The sequence below is a fragment of the Paroedura picta genome, chromosome 8 (assembly GCF_049243985.1).
Source record: "Paroedura picta isolate Pp20150507F chromosome 8, Ppicta_v3.0, whole genome shotgun sequence".
Lineage (NCBI taxonomy): Eukaryota > Metazoa > Chordata > Lepidosauria > Squamata > Gekkonidae > Paroedura > Paroedura picta.
The window spans coordinates 82,348,742-82,371,386 of NC_135376.1; the positions used below are offsets into that span (position 1 = coordinate 82,348,742).

The window sequence follows — 22,645 nt, forward strand, 5'->3', positions numbered from 1 at the left end:
CCCTCTAGGCTCATCATTGGCCATTTTGTGAGGTGGGGGGTAGGCCAACATGACCATATATGATCATATCACCCAATACATTGTTAATAAATTTTAAAAAAATGTATAAATTAACTCTCACCCATTTGGGAAACCCTTCCAGTGTCATCAAGAAAGCTCAGGGTTTCACAAAACCCTGGTTGAGCAAGTTTAATGTAGAGGAACTCAAAAAGAACCTTCAGTTGGGAGAGAAGGTTTAAAATGGTGGGGGGATAGGGTACAGTTGCATTGTAAGATGGGCAGCTTTGAAGGGACAACAAAGTTGAATGCAATTAATGCCTTAGCTACTATGAAGAAGACATAAAACTTGGATATATACCTGTTGGGCCATATGTCTACTGCATGATTATCAGAATTAACCCTACTGAAGCCATATCTGAGAAAACTGTCCCATGTTTTGGTCATGTCTCTGTTAGAACCCAGAATGTGTTAATTAGATATATTGTATTCATAACCCACAAGTCCCATTTTCCATTAGTGATGGAACCAAAAATAAGAAACAGCAACTAGTGAGGAAGGGGGAGGGGTATCAGATCTTACACCATCACTATCACTAATCACTAAACTTAATAAAGATCAAGTTGACAACTTACTCATTACCTGATTGGCCCTCCCAGGGGTCGTGCCACCAATAGACATCACTCTGCTGATGAGGGCTGATCAGTGCAAACTGCATTCTGTCAATGAGGGCTAATCAGTCCAAATTGCATCCAGACCACTTATTCCATACCTAAATGGCCCTGCCAATAGAGAGAGAGAGAACTCTGCCAATGAAGGCCAATCAATCCAAATTGCACGCAGAACGCTCATTCCATACCTGATTGGCCCTCCCTAGGGGTGTGCCACCAATAGGGAGAAAGTACTCTCCCAATAAATGCCAATCAGTTCAAATTACACTCTACCAATGAGTCAATCAGTTCAAATTGCATTCTGCTAATGAGAGCTCAAATTGGATGCAGACAACTCACTCTCTACCTGATTGTCTTGCCTGTTAATATTCCTCCAATAGGAGATGGTCCTCAGTCAAGAATATCCTGCCCTGGTAGTTTAACCCCAGTCAGAAGGGAACTTTCAGCCAGGAAGGGCTAACAAGTGATCAACTCTCCGCCTCCAACTTAATGTTAGTTTCAAAATTTTGTTGTGTGGAAGAGGGGGCATCCTCAGAGCATGCTCTGCTGCCAGTAAGTTGTCCTGGCCTCCTGGCCTCTTTCAACTCAGAGGACATGGAGGAGAGTGAGCTGCATCTTGGTGAATCCTCTGCACACCTTCTGGAAAGGGGACTGTAGGAGGCCCAGAAAGAGCCCACTGCCAGCTCGCTGGGACCCAGGACAGCCAGGAAAGATCGCTGCTCTGGGAATGTTTACACATGTGTAAGTCATGTAAAGAGCTTCTTGTGGTGCAGAGTGGTAAACAGCAGAAATGCTGTCTGAAGCAATGTCCATGAGGTTGGGAGTTCGATCCTAGCAGCCAGCTCAAGGTTGACTCAGCCTTCCATCCTTCTGAGGTCGGTAAAATGAGTATCCAGCTTGCTGGGGTGTAAATGGTAATGACTGGGGAAGGCACTGGCAAACCACCCCGTATTGAGCCTGCCATGAAAACACTAGAGGGCGTCACCCCAAGGGTCAGACATGACCCGGTGCTTGCACTGGGGATACCTTTACCTTAAGTCATGTGAGGTCTGCAATTTGCAGTCTGAGAAGGGAGGTATGCTTTGGGGGTAATCATCGTAGGCAATTGCAATAGAGAAAATAATGCTGATGTGGGTGGGACAGAAAAGATGTAGACTTTCTCTTTCCAGATGGATATCACCTTGGTCTTGCTGCAATCTTCCCAAGACCATTACATCAAAGCACATTTAAGACAATGTCATGAAAGATGGGAAAACTGTAGAGGGGGTAAAGAAGCACTGTAGGGACATGTGGAGAGGGGAGACACTGTTTCTCAGTAGCAACTTCCCAGTAGGACCTTCCCAGAAGAAGTGTTGTTTTTTATACCCTACTTTTCACTGCCCAAAGGAGTCAGAGTGGCTTATAATTGCCTACCCTTCCTCTCCCTGCAACAGACAACCTGTGAGGTTGGTGAGGCTGAGAGAACTCTGGGAGAAACTGCTCTGTGAGAACAGTTTCTAAGAGGACTGTGACTAGCCCAAGCTCACCCAGCATATGGAGGAGCAGGGAATCAAATTTAGCTCACCTCATTAGAAGCCACTGTTCTTAACCACTACACCAAGTTGTACACATTTCCATTGCCTTAAAGAGATGTACCAGGCAGAAGAAACTGTTGCAGTAGGATGGTGTAAGTCTTTTTTGCCTTGCTCATTGACTGTTGTGAGATTAAAAGGTAAAGGTATCCCCTGTGCAAGCACCGACTCATGTCTGACCCTTGGGGTGACGCCCTCCAGCGTTTTCATGGCAGACTCAATACGGGGTGGTTTGCCAGTGCCTTCCCCAGTCACTGCCGTTTACCGTTGTGAGAGTATTTTCCTTTAAATTTGCACCTTCTGGCCAATTATTCATTGTTGTCGTTGTTAGTTGTGAAGTCGTGTCCGACCCATCGCGAGCCCATGGACAATGATCCTCCAGGCCTTCCTGTCCTCTACTATTCCCCAAAGTCCATTTAAGCTCGCACTGACTGCTTCAGTGACTCCATCCAGCCACCTCATTCTTTGTCATCCCCTTCTTCTTTTGCCCTCAATTGCTCCCAGCATTAGGCTCTTCTCCAGGAAGTCTTTCCTTCTCATGAGGTAGCCAAAGATGACTTCATAGAGCAATCAAAGGAGGGTGGCACATGGAGAGGTGATTGTGTGGTTAATAAGGTGTGCAATTTGAGAAGGGAGGAATGTTTTTGTCTTCTATCTTCCCTGTGTGTGTGTGTGCGTTTGTGTGTAGGGGAGTTCATGCACACACACACCATTCCAAGCAGTTTTTTTCCAGTGGGGGAAGTGATCTTTGCAGTCGGGAGATGAGCTTTCATTTCAGTGGACCCCCAAGACCCATCTGAAGGCTGGCATCTCTGGTCCTCCCTGGGACACAGTGCCACAGAGACCTCCCCACCCAAGCTACCCTATCATCCAGGGGAACTCTTCTCTATTGCCAGGAAATGACCTGCAATTCCAACAAATTCACAGATCCCAACTGGAGATTGCCATCCTTAGCAACTTCTTTGTGGCACAGTGCCACTGAGTTCCCCCCTACCATGCAAGCCCTTTCATCGCCAGGAGCCCAGAGATCAGTTGCCATTGCATAGTCTCCCCCTCCAAAACAGCCATTTTCCCTTGGGAAGCTGATTTCTCTAGTCTGTAGATGACCTCCAGTTTCAGGAGATTTCCAGGTCACACCTAGAGGTTGGAAACCCCTGGGTCAGGAATGTTTCTTGATGTTTGGAGGAGGGGACCCAAGAATCTAAGGATGGGCAGGAGCTTTTGCCATGTATCCAGCCCCCAGGAAGCCCACAGTGCATCCTAGTGCCCATTGTTTCTTTGGGTGCAATAGGTTCTGCCTCTAGTATCAATAAAATTGATCTCTCATTGTATTTGCATTAGCAGAGACATGTTGTGTGGTTTCTTATCCTTTCTTGGTGGGGGGGGGCGGGGGCGGGAAATGCCATGAAGTCACAACTGACCTATGGAGATCATGGAGGGTTTTCAAGGCAAGAGATGAACAGGGAAAGCTTGCCTTTGCCTGACTCTACATAGCAGCCCTGGAATTCCTTGGTAGTGTTTTATCCAAGTAATTATCCAGATGGTAGGATGGTTCTCTAACCAGAAGGAACACCCTGGCTACTTGACTTTCCTTCCAAAGTTCAATTTTTAAAAATATCAGAATGCTATTGCAGCTTCTCCCTTAACAAATGGACACAGGGAACTCTGAAAAAGGCCATCTTGATGGGACTGTGCTGATAGCCTGTTGAGGTCGTTTTCATGTAGTGCTATACAATGCAACGGCATGCGTATGTTCATTTGGCTTTTTTAACTCACCAAAAGTTATTCCAGCCTTTTTTTCCCTTCCCTTCTGATCTTCTCCCTTTTGAAACTTGAATTGTAGTATTCCTTAGGGCACGGGGTCTGTCCCTTTTTTCCTGACATTTCTCGCTAATGGGATGATACATCATGTCACTAACCCCATGTCAGCTCACCTAATAGTGGAGACCTTGAGCATTCCACTGAGCCCGTGTCAAGCCATAGTGCGCCATACAAACATCAGCAAGCTGACCACCTTTGTGCGCACCAGTCAGTCGAAGAGAGTTACATGCTCCCCTGCTTGTCTGGCCACTAAGAAAGGCTATGACTAAATGCTAATAAAAAGAAGGAAATTACCATTTCAAATATCCTGGATGAAAGCAATAGCTCTGGTGTTCTGCGACAGTTATATATTCATTTAGTGGCTGGCACAGCAATAATTTAAAGCCGTTTCATCTTTAGGCTCTGCTGTGTGATTCATTTTGATCTCCCCATATTCATCAAAGCTTTGTTTTTGTTTATGTTGCTATCATGAGACAAGACGAGCAAAGTAGGAGAGACAAGAGTCGCCCCCCCCTTCCCGCACACTTGACAGCGTTTTTATCCATATGCTTGTTAACAGCAAGATGTCGTTTCCCTCTAATTGTATGTGATTAATGAACAATCATTAGAAAGATGTCTTCATTGCAAAATTATTTAGGGTTTTTTTTTTTTTTACATTTCTCTTTCATGTTTAATTCATTAATATCTGTAGGAATTGTGCAGTAGTGGTAATGTGGAAAGTGGCAAATATAGATTTAGCTTAGCAGGGCTGTGATGTATCTCTTCTGTGCAATTATAGTGTATTCCCCCCTCATTCGTTATGTACTAGGTATGAAGCTCCAGATACTGTAAATGCAAATACGACCAGATCAAGCTCAATTTCAGATGTTACGAGACTGGCAGTACCCGCAGTCCGTGTTTGTTTGGAGCTATGACAGCCAAGCAGAAAGTTCTTGGATTTGTTTATTAAAATAGTTTTAGTGCACCTATACATCTGTTGATAGAGCCAATGTATTCGAAATGAATATGTAATATAAAAATAAAGCAACAAGGTAATGTGTAAAAAAAAAAAGCCAGCAAATATCAAGACACGGTGTACCATAAATTCAGTTAAAAGTTATCGTCAGTGTTTCATTCTCTTGTTTAAAAAACCTATTTGAAACAGGAGAGTTTTAAGTTTGTATTAAATAATAAATCCCACCTATCTAATATATGTTTATTCTGCTTTTCTCCACAATGGGGACTTTCTTACAAAAATGGACTTTTAAATAATGTCATATAAAGCAATTTATTATTCATATTTATTATAAAACAATATACAAAAACCAACAACTAAGAAGTGCATTATTCCAACATTACTGAACATGTGAAGTTTAACAACACAGCAGTTATACTGTGCCAGCTTGAGGCATTATTGTATTGTTTCTGTGATGATTTCTACCAAGTTAATCCATCTGTCCAGTGCCATGGAGTGCGATCCATGGCTTAAGAGCACTTAGGCTTGCACCCACAACCACACTCAGACAATAAGTACATGCAGCAGAGCAAAAAAGGATTCAGCCTAGGTGTTTCAAGTTGGCAGCCTTCTTCCCGCAATGCCACTCTTTGTAGGGGAAGAACATGTCTGTCTATCAAAGCTCCCAGTCCAAATCTTTTAAGGGTTACGTATCAAGCATCATTGGGAGAAGACAGACCAAGGGCCTGTAAACAAAGGTCTACACAAACTAGAAAGTTTAATCAAGAGTTGTCATTCTCTGAATGAGCCCTTTAGTTCATTCATTCATTCATTTGTATCTCACCTTTGTCCTCAGTGGGACCCAAAGCTGCTTACACCATTCTCCTCTGCGCCATTTTATCATTACAACACGGTTATTTTAACTATGGCCAAGAAGTCTGCTGCTTAATTTTTCATAGAATGCAGAATGATTCTGTTTCTCTTTTTGGACAGCAAGAAAAGTATTTTAGCAAGCAAACTCAGAGCGTTCCCCACATCCTCACTAATATTTTGACTCTTCCTACATTTCAGAACTTTTCAGGATCTTTCCAAACAAATGGATGTGTCTTATGGTACTGTCAAAGATTCTGCGGTGTATGAGTACTTTAAAGCCAAAGGGACAAATCCTTTAGAGCAAGACAGCACCTTTGCCGAACTGTGGAAGACAATCAGTAAGAATAACGGAGCTGATAATTGTGTTGCAAACCCTTCTGAGGGCATCAGGAAGGTAAGTTGCTTAGCTGACTTGAGAAAGTTTGCATTTGATATTTCTGCTTGGAATGAAATAAATCCGTATCCTGTTTTGTCCTGGGAATCAAATTGCTAGATTTTTAACATTCTGAATCTGCTGAGCCAGCCCTCTTTAATAAGAAAGCTGGAAATCTAATGGGAACAGGATTGGCCTCATCTATCCCCCCCCCCAAAGGGCAAAACTAAGGTTGAAGCTCAGGAGACAATCAAAATCATGTTGCCTTTGATGAACCCACAGTTGGAACCCAGATTTCCAGTTGCAAATGCCTGTTGTTCAAGTCCATTACAACTTTCGTTATGCTCCTGATACGTTTTGTGAATGCCTGGATCCTACTGTTTTCTTCCATTTGACTGAGAGCTTCAGTCCTTGTTCTTCTGTACAGTGAGTCGGTTAGCACGCCTGTAGCTTGCATTCACCGCTTCTACGCATGCATTCATTCATTTGGAATTTGATTTCTCACTAAGCATGACTAACAGATGCAGTATTAAACACACACACGCACACAATCAAAACAAATAAATACAGTAATGCCCACACAGAGAGCAACAAATCAGCAGCTGTTTCAAGAAGGTAGCAGTAGAAAAGCCAAATTTGAGTCTGGTAACACCTTAGCTTTTGGGGGTATAAATTTTGAGAGTCAAATTGCACTGGTCTCTAAGACACCACTGGCCTCAAAATAGGCAAGCAGAATCGCACAGAAACCTGCCAACCCATCCAAACCATCACACAGGCTTTTAATTTAATTCTCACCTCACTCCAAATTCTGCTGCAACAAAACGATGGCTTCTTAATGGAGCTAGAACAAGCCTCCTCCAGAAACGCACTCCGCAGTGAGATGTCACCTCCGGAAAGGCTGTGCTCCTGGGTGTCCTCAGCCTAGGCTTTGATACCTGGAAGCCAGAAAGGTGGCCTGAGATGACCTCAGTGCTTTTGGGAGGTAGAATATCTTCACAGTATAAGGCAAGGAGCTAGCCATGGTTGGAAGCCATTCCATTTTCTAGACAGTTTTGGCTTTGCCCCTTCTCTTCTTGTCATTATGGTGCTGTGCCTCCGTTGTATTTCTTTCTGTAATAGGAGAATAAGGGGACAAGCAATTGTTCTTGAATCGTGTAATTCTTCCCCCGCCCCAAGGTTCAGCTTCCAAATCAAATGTCATTGTTCATTCACCCACCTGCCCCCCCCCATGCAGTTCTACTCCAATTTCCCACATCTCCTCATCTCATGCACCAAATATATGTCTCATATATTTTAAAATAAAATGTGCTGTGCTGTGTTTGTTAAAGTTGTTGGGTTGGATCATCCAGCACAGTCTCAAATGGAATTCTCTAATGTGGGGGAAGCACTGAATGTGCTATTTAACTGGATTTTACATCACATTACTCTACTTGAGAGTTCATTTTATTGTCTCCTTAGCAAATTACATGGGCTGAAATCAAACCATTAGCAAATGTGGAGGAGTTCTTTGACTCTTATCCATTCATTCATTCATAGATTCCTATCCCCTGTGTCACAGATGTATTGTAGAGTTGTGATAGTCACACTTTGGGGGATTTTCCACTAGCAGAGTGACAGCAGAGGAGATCTGGGAGGACTGGGCATAAAGTAAGCAAGTGTATGGAGGATACATCCAAGGTGAAGAATGGTGTTTCCCCAAATAATAGTAAAAGTCCCATAGATACCATGACATTTTTCTTTCCTTCTGTTTATCCGATAAGATGAAGTTTGAATGGATGCCTAGAACTAAAGTTTTCCTTCCTACCTTCTTGGTATTGAATCCCTAAAATTGCAGTCTCTTTGTGTAACAATCCTACTGCAGTGAACGATGCATAGAATTACAGTCTAATGCTTCTGCTTTGTACTCATAATCTCAGGGCCTTGATTGTCACATTCACTTTTGATGTGGGAAAGTCACCCCAATGTGACTTTCACCCATCATTCCCATGTGATTGCCGCTCTTTAGTGTGCTCTCGACTTGCTGAGATCTGAGATTTGCTGCATCTTTTGGACAAGGGTTGGAAGTGAACCTACCGCAGGAGGTGGCTGATCAGACATCCCCTCCCTGTGGGAAGCTGTATCCGAAGAATCGCTCTCTCTGTGAACATCATTGAAAGGGAAATGCATATTGTGTGGAATTTACCATATCAGACATGAATGTGAGAGCTGGACTGCAGTTCACAACATTATGCAAGCACAGACCCACGAAAAAACATTTGCAGTTTGTGCCTTGGTGCACATTCATACATGCATCCCAGCGCGCATGGTAGGTTACCCATATTACACTGGAATACATACTTGCTTGCACATTTGTAGGCAGTGCAAAAGGACAGTGTCCCAGTCACTTCTTAGCCTCCTTCTCCTTCTGTTTCCTACTTGCTATGTGCAGATGCAAGATACCTTCTTTCCTGAGGCAACACGGAAGGGGGAGCACATGGATCTTTCTGTGGTGCTTCTTCAGCCCTAAATGCAAAGCAGAGGAACTCTAGCAGCTTCCTACCACTTTGCACTGTCTGGACTTCTTAGCCCAGAGTGAGAGAAATCGCCTGAGGAATATTTACTGGCCAAGTCACTTGGGCCTTGTTTGCTGATGGAGCTACTGTTCCGTCACATGCAGAAACTTGGAATCTGATGCATTCTGCTTATGAACAGACTGCAAACATTTGACAGGGACACAGTCACTAGGCAATGTTACCTTTCTCAAGTACTGCAATCCGACAGAAGCTGGACCTGATTGGATTGGATTGGTCATTGACAGAGTTCCTCTTCAGCAACTCTGAATCTTCCACAGTTTATTCTACAATGCCAGGTTGCTGTACCATCCCTTCTGTACCATCCCTTCTTACATCCCTTCCCAGTTGCTAAACCCTGAACTGCTTTTGGCTTCTATTATATAAATGTAAATTTTTAAGATTGTTGCTGTTACACTATATCTACTTTTATGCAGGACTTTTTTTGGTCATGGTGTAATGGTGCTAATCTACCCAAAGTCGAGGGAAAAATTTATGGATGTTTACTTAAATGGACATCAATCTACAAAGTGGTGAGCAGATTAATAGTCTCAATAACTGGACATGGAAAGAAGAAAAGTTGGTTATTATACCCCAGTTTTCACTACTTGAAGGAGTCTCAAAATGGCTGACAACCGCCTTCCCCTCCACTCCCCACAACGGACTCCCTGTGAGGTAGTTGGGGCTGAGAGCGCTCTGACAGAACTGCTTGGTCAGAACTGAATTATCAGGACTGTGACAAGCTCAAGGTCACCCAGCTGGCTGCATGTGGAGGAGCAGGGAATCAAACCCAGCTTGCCAGATTAGAAGCCACCACTCATAACCACTACACCAAGCTGGCTCACTAAGCACACAGAGTCCTTTGAATAGTAAGTTTCAATTCAAAATGGCAGAAATGGAAAGAGAAGGTGGGTATTGAGAGGAAAACACTGTGATCAGTGACCAGCTAATGCTTTTCTTTTGGTGTACTTTTCCCCCAGGGAAGTCTATCTTTGTATTTTTTTAACTGATTAATATTAGGATGCTGTGACATCAGGACTATCAACTAACAGTAGAAATTGGGTAATGGTGCAAAGCCACCATTAAAAACACTGGTGACCACATTAAGATGTTTTGATGGAATTTGGCAGTATTGTGCTTCCCGATAAGATGGCCGACTCCAGGCATCCAGTCAATAAGAAAAATGGAAGAAATGATGTTAATTGTTGTTCAGTGTCTCTTTTATTAGAACAAGCCATAACTGGTTCCAGATTTTAATATCCCGGTTTCAAATTCACAATCCTTCCTCAGTGACTTGTTCCCCAGCAATTTTCAAAATCATGTGATCTATCCATAAATGCATCACAAACAATTAGTACATATCACCATATAAAGCAATATAATCTTTCTAAATCATTAAAAATCCCACCTCTGTGATTTATACTCTTACATATTCCAGTGTTTTTCAAAGAGATGTTCTCTCAACTATATAACAAAAATATAATTTACCATTAATTCAACATACATGTTAGAATAATATTCCATAAATAAAGTTTACTTTCCAAAAACATTGAAAAGTGTTGGGCAACAAATCACTGAGGAAAGATAAGTGAATTTAAAAGTGGGATATTGAAATCCGGAGCCTGTTCTGGCTTGTCCTAGTAAAAGAGACACTGAACAACAATAAATATCATTTCTTCAATATAACTTATTGACTGCATACCTGGAGTTGGTCATCTTTTTCAGTTTGGGCTATTGTGCTTTTCAACAAAGCAGTGTAACTGCAGAATGAAACCAACACATTCAAATTTGTTTGGATGCATCTCAACAACTGACTGAACTGCTGCCTCTCTCCTTCCACACAGTCAGCAGAATGCAAGCTAAACGAGGAAAGGCTAGATCATTTTAAACTCCCAATGCACTTGGGTTAATTGAAAAACAAGGGGGCTTTTGTACTTCCTTGCCCTTCAACACAGAGCGATCTTAAGCAGAGCTGCTCGGGAAAGTTGAGTGGCAGGAAGCACAAACCCATCTCTGAAGGGGGAGGAGGGAGAAGGGATCTGTGGTAACAGCTAAGAGCACATCCGTAAGGCATATAAAAAGAAGGTGATGCATAAAAATAAAATTGCAACTGTGACATTTATTTGTTACTTATTGGGTGTAATATAGCCAGGAGATCCTAAGGCATTGGCGGGTGGTTGGCCATTCCCAGCCTTCACTTCATGACCCTGACATTCCTTGGACGATGCCCTTCTAAGTGCTAGCCAGGGCTGGCCAGACTTAGCTTCTGAGATCTGATGGGACAAGAAGTATGCGAATGATGTAACTTCTGCATGCAGTACCACAGGTTCTATCTTGCGTTCAATGCTTAATGAGTGTTTATACTGTATTTTACTCTCGTGGAGAAGCATTGTAGCAATTCTCTCTCCTTTAAAAAAAAAAGATTGTTGGATAAAATCCCAGAATATTTTATTCCAGGCCAAACTTATTAGCACACATTTATATGCTTAGAAAGATTTTGATGGTTAAGCAGCAAGGCATTTGACGTGTCCCAAATGTCCTGCCATTTTTCCTCCCGCGAGTTCTGTGATTTCAGCTGTGTTTGAACAGCTAGATCCATCCAACCTTGGCTCTTTAAAAATATTAATGCCCCTAAGGCACTGTTCCCAGACTCATCCATCTCACTCCATAATGTGCTAATGCTCCTCTGTGTTCTAGTGGTCACAGTCATATAAGAGCAGCTTTTGGTTATACCCAGAGTTTCGTCCTGAGACTGGGAGATGCATGCTTAAGCCATGGTGGCCCAAGTGTAGTGAAACAGATTGAGATCTGAACTTTTTAAAAAATGGAGTATGTGACAGAGCATATGTAAGAGTCTAGCCACCTTTCTGTAACCAATAGCTTCCGGGAACACAATGAATGATGTTAGGAGCCATCCATTGATTTTGTGTCGCTGTACTTCTTGGATAACTCATTTCTGGAATATCACATGCCTCACTTCGCAATGTATCTTTAGGGCAGTCCACAGTTCACTATTTCATGCCCTATCCTTGGTTCACTACACCCCAAGCAGCCAACACGCCCACTAGGGATAAAGTAATGTTCTCTTTTCTTCTTTTTTTCCCCAACATGCATTTATATTTTGGTCAATTATTCCAATTCTCCATCTCTCATGGTTGCTTTTTTGCAGATTCATTTCTATAGCTTTTATATGCAGATTATGCAGTATTTATATATAAAGTGTGTGACATTTCTGGATATAATGGATGACTCAGATCTACTGATGCACCAATGCTGTTGATAAATATGTGTGTTTTATGGCAAAGATGCAGGGCAAAGAATCAGAAAATGATGCCGAAATAAAGAATCACATATAATTGAACAGTAAATATAAATGTAAATGAGAAGCAAAACTGAAAGAAGGATTTGGAGGTCAAAACAGGCAAAGATGAAAAAAGTGTAGATCTTCTTTAATATGTGCAACCGTGACTTACCTAAGGCACAGTTTGCTGAGGCGGGGAGACTCTGTGTCAGCAAGGGCCAGTCCAGTTGTCCTTGACTCCCAGCCCCAGTATGCTTGGGAGCAGACAGGGTGTGCCTGGCCATGTTGGGGTTGTGCAGGAGGGGGTGGGTGTAGTGGTTAGGACCGCGGACTTCTAATCTGGTGAGCCAGGTTTGATTTTGTGCTCCCCCACATGCAGCCAGCTGGGTGACCTTGGGCTCGTCACAGCACTGATAAAAGTGTTCTGACCGAGCAGTTATATCAGGGCTCTCTCAGCCTCACCTGGAAGAAGAGTTGGTTATTATATGCCACTTTACCCAAAGGAGGTTCAAAGCGGCTTACAGACGCCTTCCCTTTCCTCTCCCCACAACAGACACCCTGTGAGGTGGGTGAGGCTGAGAGAGCCCTGATATCACTGCTCAGTCAGAACAGTTTTATCAGTGCCGTGGCGAGCCCAAGGTCACCCAGCTGGCTGCATATGGGGGAGTTGAACCCAGCATGCCAGATTAGAATCAAACCCAGCATGCAAGATTAGAAGACTGCACTCCTAACCAGTATGCCAAATTCACTCTCCCCACAAGGGAGAGGAAAGGGAAGATGACTGCAAGCCGCTTTGAGACTCCTTCAGGGAGTGAAAAGCAGCATATGAGAACCAACACTTCTTCTATAAGGGGCTGCCAGGCTATGCCTGACCTCTTTCCCCTCTCCCGCGTGATGAGGCTTCCCACCCACCCTCCCTTGTGTTTTTAAAAGGTTGAAGGTTCTTTGGTTGTGAAAATGTTTTGTTATGTCACAGTGTCGGGTTTTAGCATGTTGCAGATCTGTTTGTGGGGTAGGTCATGCTTACCTCCCCCATCTGAGGGATCCTTCATAAGGGGCTATGTGGGGTGGTCTCCACTCATAGAGGAGGAGGCCTCAATGGCTGGCCTCCACTGCCAGGTGGCAAGGGTACCCAAGAGAGGCTGGTGCCCAGTAGGTTCCAAGTCATCTTGCACCCCCCTCCGGGTTTAGCAGACCTTACAGGGCCTAGGGTTCCAGGCAGGCTTGCCAGTGAGATCCTTGGCTGGAATATGGGGCTGCCTTGTGGCTGGTTGGCAGCAAGCAGGCCGGGTCCTTTCCCCCCCATGCTGTTCAAGGCTCAGTTATCAATTAATGCTGTGGCTGTGTTTATGCCAAAGAAACACTTGTGTCCTTAGTGAGGTGTGTACAATGTCTCCACACACACACACCCCCCCAACAAGCAAACATAACTTTAATTTTTAATTCACATATTCTTTGAGTTTCCAAGGCAAGAGATGTGCAGACGTGGTTTGCCACTATCTACGCCTCTATGAAGTGACCCTGGATTTCCATTGGTGGTTTCCCATCCAAATACTAACCAGGATCAACCCTGTTTAGGTTCTGAGATCCATTGAGATCAGGCTAGCCTGGGCCATCCAGGTTCAGGACCCTGAGTTGGTTTGCTTGCCATCAGAAATCTTCAGATGTCATTCAGTTCTCAGTGCAGCTTGTTAAGAACCTTAGGAAGCATGGACTTCCCCCCCCCTCCCACAAAAAAAAATATTCAGAGTTTTTTTGGGGGGAGAGGAAGGATTGGTGAGGCTTCCTATAAAATCCAAGGTGGGGAGAAGTCCAACATTGCTTTGCATTCTGGTTTGGGGCGTCGTTTAAGCGGCAGCTGTAGTAGATGTCTGGTTGTTACAAAATGATGCGACCCATTCTAAATGGTTGAAAGTCTCATATTGCTAATATGACAACAGCTGCTGTCTGCCAGGTAGTAAGTGAACGGGATGCAATTTACCCCTGGTTGCCTTGCTGCTGCACAAAAGCAGTTCTAGATGTGTTATTTGCTTGAGAAAGTACGTAGTCTTTGCATCAGCTGGCTGTACAACATGTTCTGCATCATGGATTTGATTCTGTGGCTCCGTCAGAGTTAGAGACCTCCCATTCGTTCCTCCTGTTAGTTCACTTGCTATCTTCCTTGCCGTCTTCAGTTGAGGGATATTGTTTTAATTAGCCGTGGTCTTTCTGGGTCAGGTACATCCGTGCCAGACCGGAGGCTTATTTTCTAATCACTGCACCCCATTTTTGGGAGGGGGAATGTTCTGTCTACTAAAAAAAAAAGAAAGAAGACATGAGTTGATTTTGTGGGCACGTTGAATGCCCTCCCGTGTGCCCGTCATGCCACAGTTACATGGATCGAGTGTGCATCTGCTTAGGATTCTTTTTAAAAAAATGCATCTAGATCACAAGACTGCCTTAACAGGTCATGCACGCATGGACACACGCACATCAGTCTACCTAGGGGGGAAATATGCATGGATTACTAGTGGTCTGCTAGCAGTGACTGGACAGATACTTATCACGGATCCTGTATTGAGCAGGGGTTGGACTAGAGCAGGGATCCTCAACCTGTGGTCCTCCAGATGTTCATGGACTACAATTCCCAGGAGCCCCTGCCAGCATTTGCTGGCAGGGGCTCATGGGAATTGTAGTCCATGAACATCTGGAGGACCACAAGTTGAGGATCCCTGGACTAGAGGGCCTATGTGGCCCTTTCAAATACTAGGATTCTATGATTTCATGATTCTGTCATTCTAATTAGGTATGCTTCTCTGAATGGGGACTCATACATGTGACTCCGTAACCCAACCAACAGCAGGAGCAGCCAGAGTTTATAGCTGAGAACCCAAAGTTAGCATCATGTTAAGCCGTGTTTCAGAGGAGAGAGCAGGAGGTTGCATTCGGTTCCCCTTTACTTCCTCCTTCCTTGCAGTTCTAGCTGTTTCTCTGAAGAGCCCAGATTCGTTACAGGATCGGGACCAAGTTAAAAAAAAACGATATTAGCCTTCTATGTCTCCATTGTGATCGCATTTGTATTAATATAAATACCTACTGTGCAAACATCCGTTTATTATAGCTACATGAGTTTAACATTTGGGCTTTATTTTCAGATTGGCAAACTTTAGAATACTAATTTTTCATTTTAGAAAACCTGTGGGATTCGTGCTGGAGCTCTGGAGAAATTTGCATTCATATGCTGATAACATTGTCAAATTAAGGCTGGTTTTAATGTTCCAAAGGGCTTTTAAAAAGTGATTCAACTTCACTAGCTTTGTCAGACTCCTTGCGCAGGGACCCAGTTCTGTTCCATCACCCTGGCTGACCTAGGTTTGCCACTTGACTAAACCTGAGCATAAATCCAGCCTAATATTTAATAACTCTGTCAAATAAAATGCAATGCTTATATTTTAAATGTCACTCTTCACAGCTCGGTGGGCTCTTTGAATAAACAGTCAAGATGCTTGTGTCAAAGGCAGTGGCTAGAAATTGTAAATCTCCCCCCCCCCCCGAACAAAACCAGCATTAGCAAATTTAGCAAGTGTTTTTAATCAGTTCAGTGTTTCCTGAAGTGCGGTTGAGTTAAAATTTGTCTAGTTTGAAATATTGAATATTTCAATATTGAGGGATAGATCTAAATTCAAGGGGGGGGGGAAATGCTATTTTGTAGAAGGCGTGCTGTAGTGTTAGAGTATTCACTGGTGATACAAATCTTTGGGAGAGAGCATCTATACTGAGCTGGGGAAAAGCCAAAGAGGAAGACATGTAACAGGAGAAAGGCTATTATTGGTCCTTATTCTCCTGTGACACTGTTTTGGAATCGCACCTGCTGTTCCTGCCTCCAGCTTAAGAACATTCCAGGTGCAGTAGGTACTTCAGACTATGCAGAAATCCATAAACACAAAGGACGTGGACGGTGCATATGCACAGAAGCTGCTGTCCAAATCTATGGAGGCCAGAGGTGGATCTCGAGCCTCTTTTTATCCAGTCATTCCCATACTTGGATGGTCATCTTCACAGGAATCGTTTTACTGCAATGTCTGAACTCATCCATAAATCAAATGCCTGAGCATAGCTATGAAACAAACACAGTTTGACATTATCACCTCTATGACCCCAAAGGTTTCCTGCAGCATTCATGTTGTCTGTTGCGCTGCAATATTTGACCAACTTAACCCATTTCAGATTGTTTTGTTCCCTCCCAGGAGAAAGTTACCTAACCTTAGTGCTTCATAATCTATCCTAGCAGGTCAAGCAGTGTCTCTCCTTAATGCTGATTTATGATGTGTTCGCCACCCATATTCTCTGCTGAAAATTGCCTATTCATTATTGCTCCTTGCTGACTGTCTCTTAAAAATGTTGTAGAAATGTTACCATCTGGTTTTATCTCTCGCTCTCAGAATATACAAAGTTTCTTTAATGGCCTCATAAAACGGACGTCACCAAATACATTTCGGAAGCCGGTGTAAATTTATATCTAGTGGCAGGCCTTTAGGACTGGGTGAACTTTTAAATAAATCTAGCAGGTTAAAGAGGATTGTTTTATGTCCTAATGTAAGTCACACAGCATCACATCTGCCTCCATTGGCATTTTGTAGATTGGTCCTCAAGGATTAGCTGAATAGTATTTCTAGAGGCAAAAAGGAACCATGATTCCGATACACAATCGGAAGATCACAAGACGTGTACACGGCTGCAGTTAACAAATCTGTTGCTGAAGCTCCTGAATTCTAATGGAAGAGGGTGTTGGGGGCTGCTGTCATTTATGCTGTGCAGCCCTGCAGGGGCTGATCTTCTCTCTCATGCTCTTTGACATCTACATGAAACCAATGGGAGTATTCCTTGGTTGAGAGCTGGATATAGGCATCGAAGTCCCTCTTTGCTTAAAGATCTGCATTGGCTTGCCTGGTTGTTGACATGCACAATTTCAAGTCCTGATTCTTACCTATAAAGCCTTGAGTGGTTTGGGGCCAGGATACCTGAAGTATGCAGCCTTCTCCTGTACTCTTCAGGTTATAAATGTAATAAATAAGTGAATAGTAAAAAGCGGTTTCCTGCGGTGTCCCCCGGAGAGGTGAGGGAGGTGACAACCAGAAGCAGGGCTTTTTTTGAGTGCTTTCTTTTGGAATTCCTTCTCCCTCATGTCTTAATGTATGCTATTTCTCACCGAGACTTGAGGTGGATTACCCAGTGATAAATCAATACAAACAAAAGGAGGGGAGGAAGCAATAGACTTTAGATTGCAGAAGTCTGAAAAAGGGCTGAGACAAAGCTGGGAGACAGAAAGCATTAGCATGGCATAATGCAGAAATTACATAGAGCATACTACTAGCTGGCATGGGGATGCAGGGTGCTGTCTTTAAAGGGTTGCAGTCCTTTCTCCAAGGTTGGGGACAGAAGGAGACTCTAGGGGAGAAGACCTCCCAGCAGCATGTCCTTGTATGTGGGGTCCCACAAGGAGCCATTCTCTCCCCAATGCTCTTCAACATCTATATGCAGCCCTTCACCCAGTTTTTTTTTGATGTGTCACCAATATGCTGATGACACCCAAATATATCTGTTGATGGATGGCCATCCATCTATACCCCCAGATTTTCTGACCAGTTGTTTAGAGGCTGTAGTGGATTGGCTCAAGTCAAGTCAGCTGGAGTTAAATCTAGCTAAGTCAGAGTTCCTCCGGCTGGATAGGTTATGTCCCCAGTAAGCCAGTGCAACTCCCGGTCCTTGAAAGTGTCCAATGAACATCTTCAGTAATTGTCAGGAGTCTGGGCGTGACCTTTATCCTTGTCCCATTCACAAATTGGCTTAAAATGCTTACTAGTTCAATTCCTGGATTTCAGGGAAGTAAACAAACTTGCTCAACTTTGAGAAGTCAAAAATTGTGTTTTTTGGAAAACCATGGAAGCCTCTTAAATGGAATGTAAGGAGTAACAACATTGAACAAGTTAAAAGCTTCAAATACTTGGGAATATTTTTTCACCATAATGCAAATTGGGCTACGCAGAGGAAATATGCAATCACATCTGCAATAACTAGTTCCCTGGCAATTACACATTTCTTCTACACCAGTGGTAACCAGTACGTACCAGCAGCCTTGAAAGTATTCAATGGGAAACGAAGTGCCCAACTGCTCTATGGCATCCCTATTTGGATCAATGCTTTTAACCAAGCAGTCGAAAATCTCAAATTTGTCTTCCTTCGTAAAATCCTTGGGACCCCGAACTGTGTCTCTTACGCAGTCCTATGTCTAGAAACTAGCCAAAGACTATTGGAAACCAGAGCATGGTTGTTAACAATCAAGTTCTGGCTTCACATTCATTTTAGATCTGACCCCAATAGTCTTAATTTCTCTTATGCTGTCTGAACATTTACTTGGTTAAAACACATTGAGAGAAAAATTAAATCTATAGGAATCTCTTTAGACTCCTTGTATCTGGTATCTGAAGAGAATGCATTTGATTCAATTAAATGCAGACTGTTAGACATGGAACTTCAGGAACTTAGCAGTAAAGCTAGAAACATTTGCTCGCCATTGAGCTTGAGGATCTCACCAAGTTCTCAGCCCCTAGCTGCGTTAGCTAGAACTAATGCTCTACCTTCTGCTGTGCTATATGGGAGATTTCAACAGATCCCACATTCAGCTAGGTTGTGCCCCCGTGGACAATACTGTATAGAATCAATTACACACATTTTCCTCCATTGTCCATTTTATTCCTCGATCCGAGCTAAATTTCTCAACTCACTGCTGTGTAAAAAAGAGACTCCATTTGGATGAACGCAATGTTCAGTTTATTTTGACATCCCAGAACCCTGATATAATTGAACCAGTTGCAAAGTTTTTATATCTTGCCATGAGAAATCATGAATGTATTATGTCTTATTCTAAAGCATGATCTTTGCCTTTGTTTTCTCTAGCAATGGATGCTTTTGCACTTTCCCTCCTTATATTTCACTTTTATATGCTATTAAAGGCTTGTTGTAGGACCACCTCTCCTACCATGTCCCCCAAAGGATGCTAAGATCTAGTGATCAAAATGTGGTTAGGATTCCTGGCCCTAAAGAAATTAAACTAACCAGTGCCTTTTCTACCCTTGCCTTGGTGTAACACTCTTTCTGGTAACATCAGAAGCCTTCAGGACCTTGGACAGTTCCAGAGGACTTGTAAGAAAGAGCTGGTACTGGGCTTATGTTGAGGCGATTAAAATTACATTTAAAATCCCAGAGACCTAATTACCTATTAGATCTAATTAATTTTGATCTGACACCCTTTTGCCTTTCCTATGAACAGGAGATAGCCTAGGCAAATATGTTTTAGTTTTAATTCTGGATTTTAAGCTTATAATAACTTAGATTTTAACATATATTTATGTTACTGTATGTTTTTAATTATATGTAAACTGCTCTGAACCTAACAAAAGCTCATTCCACCAGGTAGGGGCCAGGACAGAAAAGTCCCTGACCCTGGTTGCGGCCAGACATACCTCTTTTGGGCCAGAGAGTTTTAGCCACCCTTTTGGGCCACCTTTCAGGGGGTACATACAGTCAGACAGTCCTTCAGATACACTAGGCCCAGACCACAAATGGCCTTAAAAGTTAATACCATAACCTTGAAGTGGATTTACTGGGAGCCAGTGCAGCTGTCTTAAGACTTGTCAAATAAGGGCCCTCCAAGATGTTCTTGTGAGGACTCGAGCAGCTGCATTCTGGACCCTTTGTAATTTCTGGATCAGAGTCAAGGGTAGGCTCATGTAGAGTGAGTTACAGAAGTCTAGCCTGGAGGTGATCATTCCATGGATCACTGTGACTAGGTGCTTTGGTGTCAAGAAGGGCACTAGTAGCTTTTCCTGGAAAAATGCCCACTGAGCTACTTCGGTGACCTGTGCCTCCATAGATAGGGCGTCATCAAAGTTTGTGCCCAAATTCCTTGCCTACTTCCTGCTTTTTGAGTGCATTTCCTCTCTGCTTGCCTCCAGAATAGTAATGGAATAGAAGAATGACTGTAGTCCACATAATAATTTTTTTAGTTCTCTCCTTTTTTATATCATAAGCCGTTTCTCTTCTGAATAAAAATGATTTTATCCTTTAAGAATCCTAGTGCTCTGTCCTCACTGTGTATTGAAACACTGCCAACAAACACTCTCCATCTCTTTTTACCAGATAATCATCTTTATGGTTTAGAGCTATCACCTGTGTGGAAAACCTCACCTGAATATTTCAGTTTTGCTTGGTTCGTGGGAAAGGAGGAGGGTGAGAGCCTTCCTTGACATCCTTAGGCAGGCCGTTCCCTACGTCTGATTTAGTCCATTTGCAGGGTTGTACCTGCAGAAGGCCCTGCTTAGTTAGCAAACCTATCATGGCAATGCCTTGCCTGGTGGTTATGCTACTTTCCCTCTCCAGGCTAAACCATTTCTTTTCAGCCAGCCTTTTAACTAGTGGATTTGTTCTTCTTAGCTGTTGTCTTTATGACCAACTCCTATTAAGAGGGTGGTGTCAGAATCCCAGGAATTCTGTCATATTGGTTGTGATTGATTATTAAAGCTGTCCGATATGGCCAGGCCTGGGATGCTTCCTAGTTCCTGTTTCTGCTTTGGACCTTAAGGTTGAATTCCTTAGTCTATAGTTTATGACTTTCTGTTCTCACACCAAAGCTTCACTGAGTTATCTCTCCCCTCCCCCCACACCGATTCCCTGCACCTCCCTGTGCTTTGTACTTAAATTGTAGAATTGTTTGATCTCCCTTTGAAACCCAAGTCATCACCTTCCCAAGGGAGGGAGAGAACGGAATGTTGCTTGTGTTTTATATATGTAAACCCTTATGTGTAACTTCAGTTCTGCCTATGGTTTTTGTTGGAGGTCTAAGTTTCTGAATAAAGAAACTTTCTGAAATAGAAGATTTACTTGTCTGAAGTTGAGCACTCTGACAGGTGGTCTCTAAATACAATTTTATGTGGCTGAAGGTTATTTTAAAAGCTTTTTAATGTGTACAATTGACTCCTTGCTTGTTAATTGCTGGGTTTATCATCTGTATACTAGTAGCCAAATCTGTGGATAACTACATCCACAGAACAGGGCCACGTATACTGTAATAAGACTTTCCTGAAAAAAAAATTGAAAGTAACAGGTGGAAATTGCAGTATAGGTGGGGATGAACAATCATCGCTCCTTATAGTGGCTGTAAGATAAGATAACCAGATTTTAACATTGGTAAAGCAGGACACCATTGATGGGGGGTGGGAGTTTCTTGATTAAAAATTTGTTCTATATGGAGCACAAAAAGTTTCATAGAACCCATAGAACGCAAAAATAGTATTGTAATATATATTTAATTTCAACATAAGTACAATTTGCCAGGTGCCCCCAGATATCCCTCCAAAAGTGGGACAATCTAGTCACCTTACTGTAGGCAGATAGGAAAGCCAACTCATGCCCTACCATGCAATTGGGTCTGGCCCAGTTGCATACACCTCACAACTGGGCCAGAGATTTTCCAGGTCAAGGCTGTTATGGAAGAGCTGAAGACAGGTAAATAAAGGTTGGCTGTTGGGTGGGAAAGAGAGAACAAGGCAGGAAAAGCGGAGAGGCTGTGGGGGCTTTCAGGAAAGGTAAAATAATGAGGGGGTGAAAGAAGATACCCCCTCAAGTCCTTGTGGGTTCCCATTTATACTTTTCATGCTTGTTTTATGATCTTACTCTTGTACTGCTTTGTACTCTTGTCAGCTGCCAGGTTTGTTGAGCAGTGACAAGTGCATTTGCTAAAGAAATAAAACTAATGTTGAGAGCTTATGTGGAGGGTCATGAAGGCCTAGTTTCAGATATTGCCTCAGCCATGACCTCAGCAAGGCTGTCATGCGCATTTCTTCCATTTTTCTGTTATGACAAAGGAAGAAATCATGAACTCACTCAGTGCTTTCTCTAGATGCCATCATTGGTCCTTGTCAACTTAAGAACAAACCACAACCTCCATATTTTGGACCAAGATTGCAACTTTGCTTCCCATCTTGAAGTTACTTGGTTTGCAAAATCATTTCAGCCTTGGCATTTTGTGTCTGCTTGGTGTAGTGATTAAGAGTGTCGGCCTCTAATCTGGAGAACCAGGTATGATTCCTCACTGACCTTGGGCCAGTCACAGTTTTAAGAGCTCTCTCAGCCCCACCTACCTTGCAGAGTGTCTGTTGTAGGGTGAGGAAGGGAAGGTGATTGTAAGCCACTTTGTGGCTCCTTCAGCGAGGTACAAAAAGCAACCCTTCTTTTACAATGTCATTTTACAAAGCAGAAATTAGGCAAAAGATTGCTCTTTCCCATTTATTGCCAAGTTCCCTCAGCAAAACCATCTGTCTACCTTTCTGCAAATAATGCAGTCAAACTATCTCATCCAATCCCATAATAACAGGCTTCTGAAGGTTGCTGCAAATAAATGGCAAAAATGTCTTTGGTTGCAAGGTGATAATTAGCAGAGCCTACAAGTGGGGGCGGGGGAGAGAAGGTCATTCAGGACCAACCAGTCAATCTCCAGGCATTTAAAAGTAGCTCTCAA

At 43.0% G+C, this 22,645-nt stretch overlaps 1 protein-coding gene across 12 annotated transcripts in view; it reads left to right on the forward strand.

The window, feature by feature from the left end:
- The window catches only part of GRID1 (glutamate ionotropic receptor delta type subunit 1), a 982,837-nt gene that overhangs the window by 922,499 nt on the left and 37,693 nt on the right, over positions 1-22,645 (forward strand). For all 12 annotated transcript variants that reach the window (XR_013233727.1, XM_077350620.1, XM_077350625.1 and 9 more), the window contains one exon: positions 6,066-6,261. Coding sequence is in view for 11 of the 12 variants with exons in the window: in XM_077350620.1 (XP_077206735.1) it covers positions 6,066-6,261 (196 nt within the window). In the remaining variant the exon portion in view is untranslated. The remainder of the gene's footprint in view (positions 1-6,065; positions 6,262-22,645) is intronic.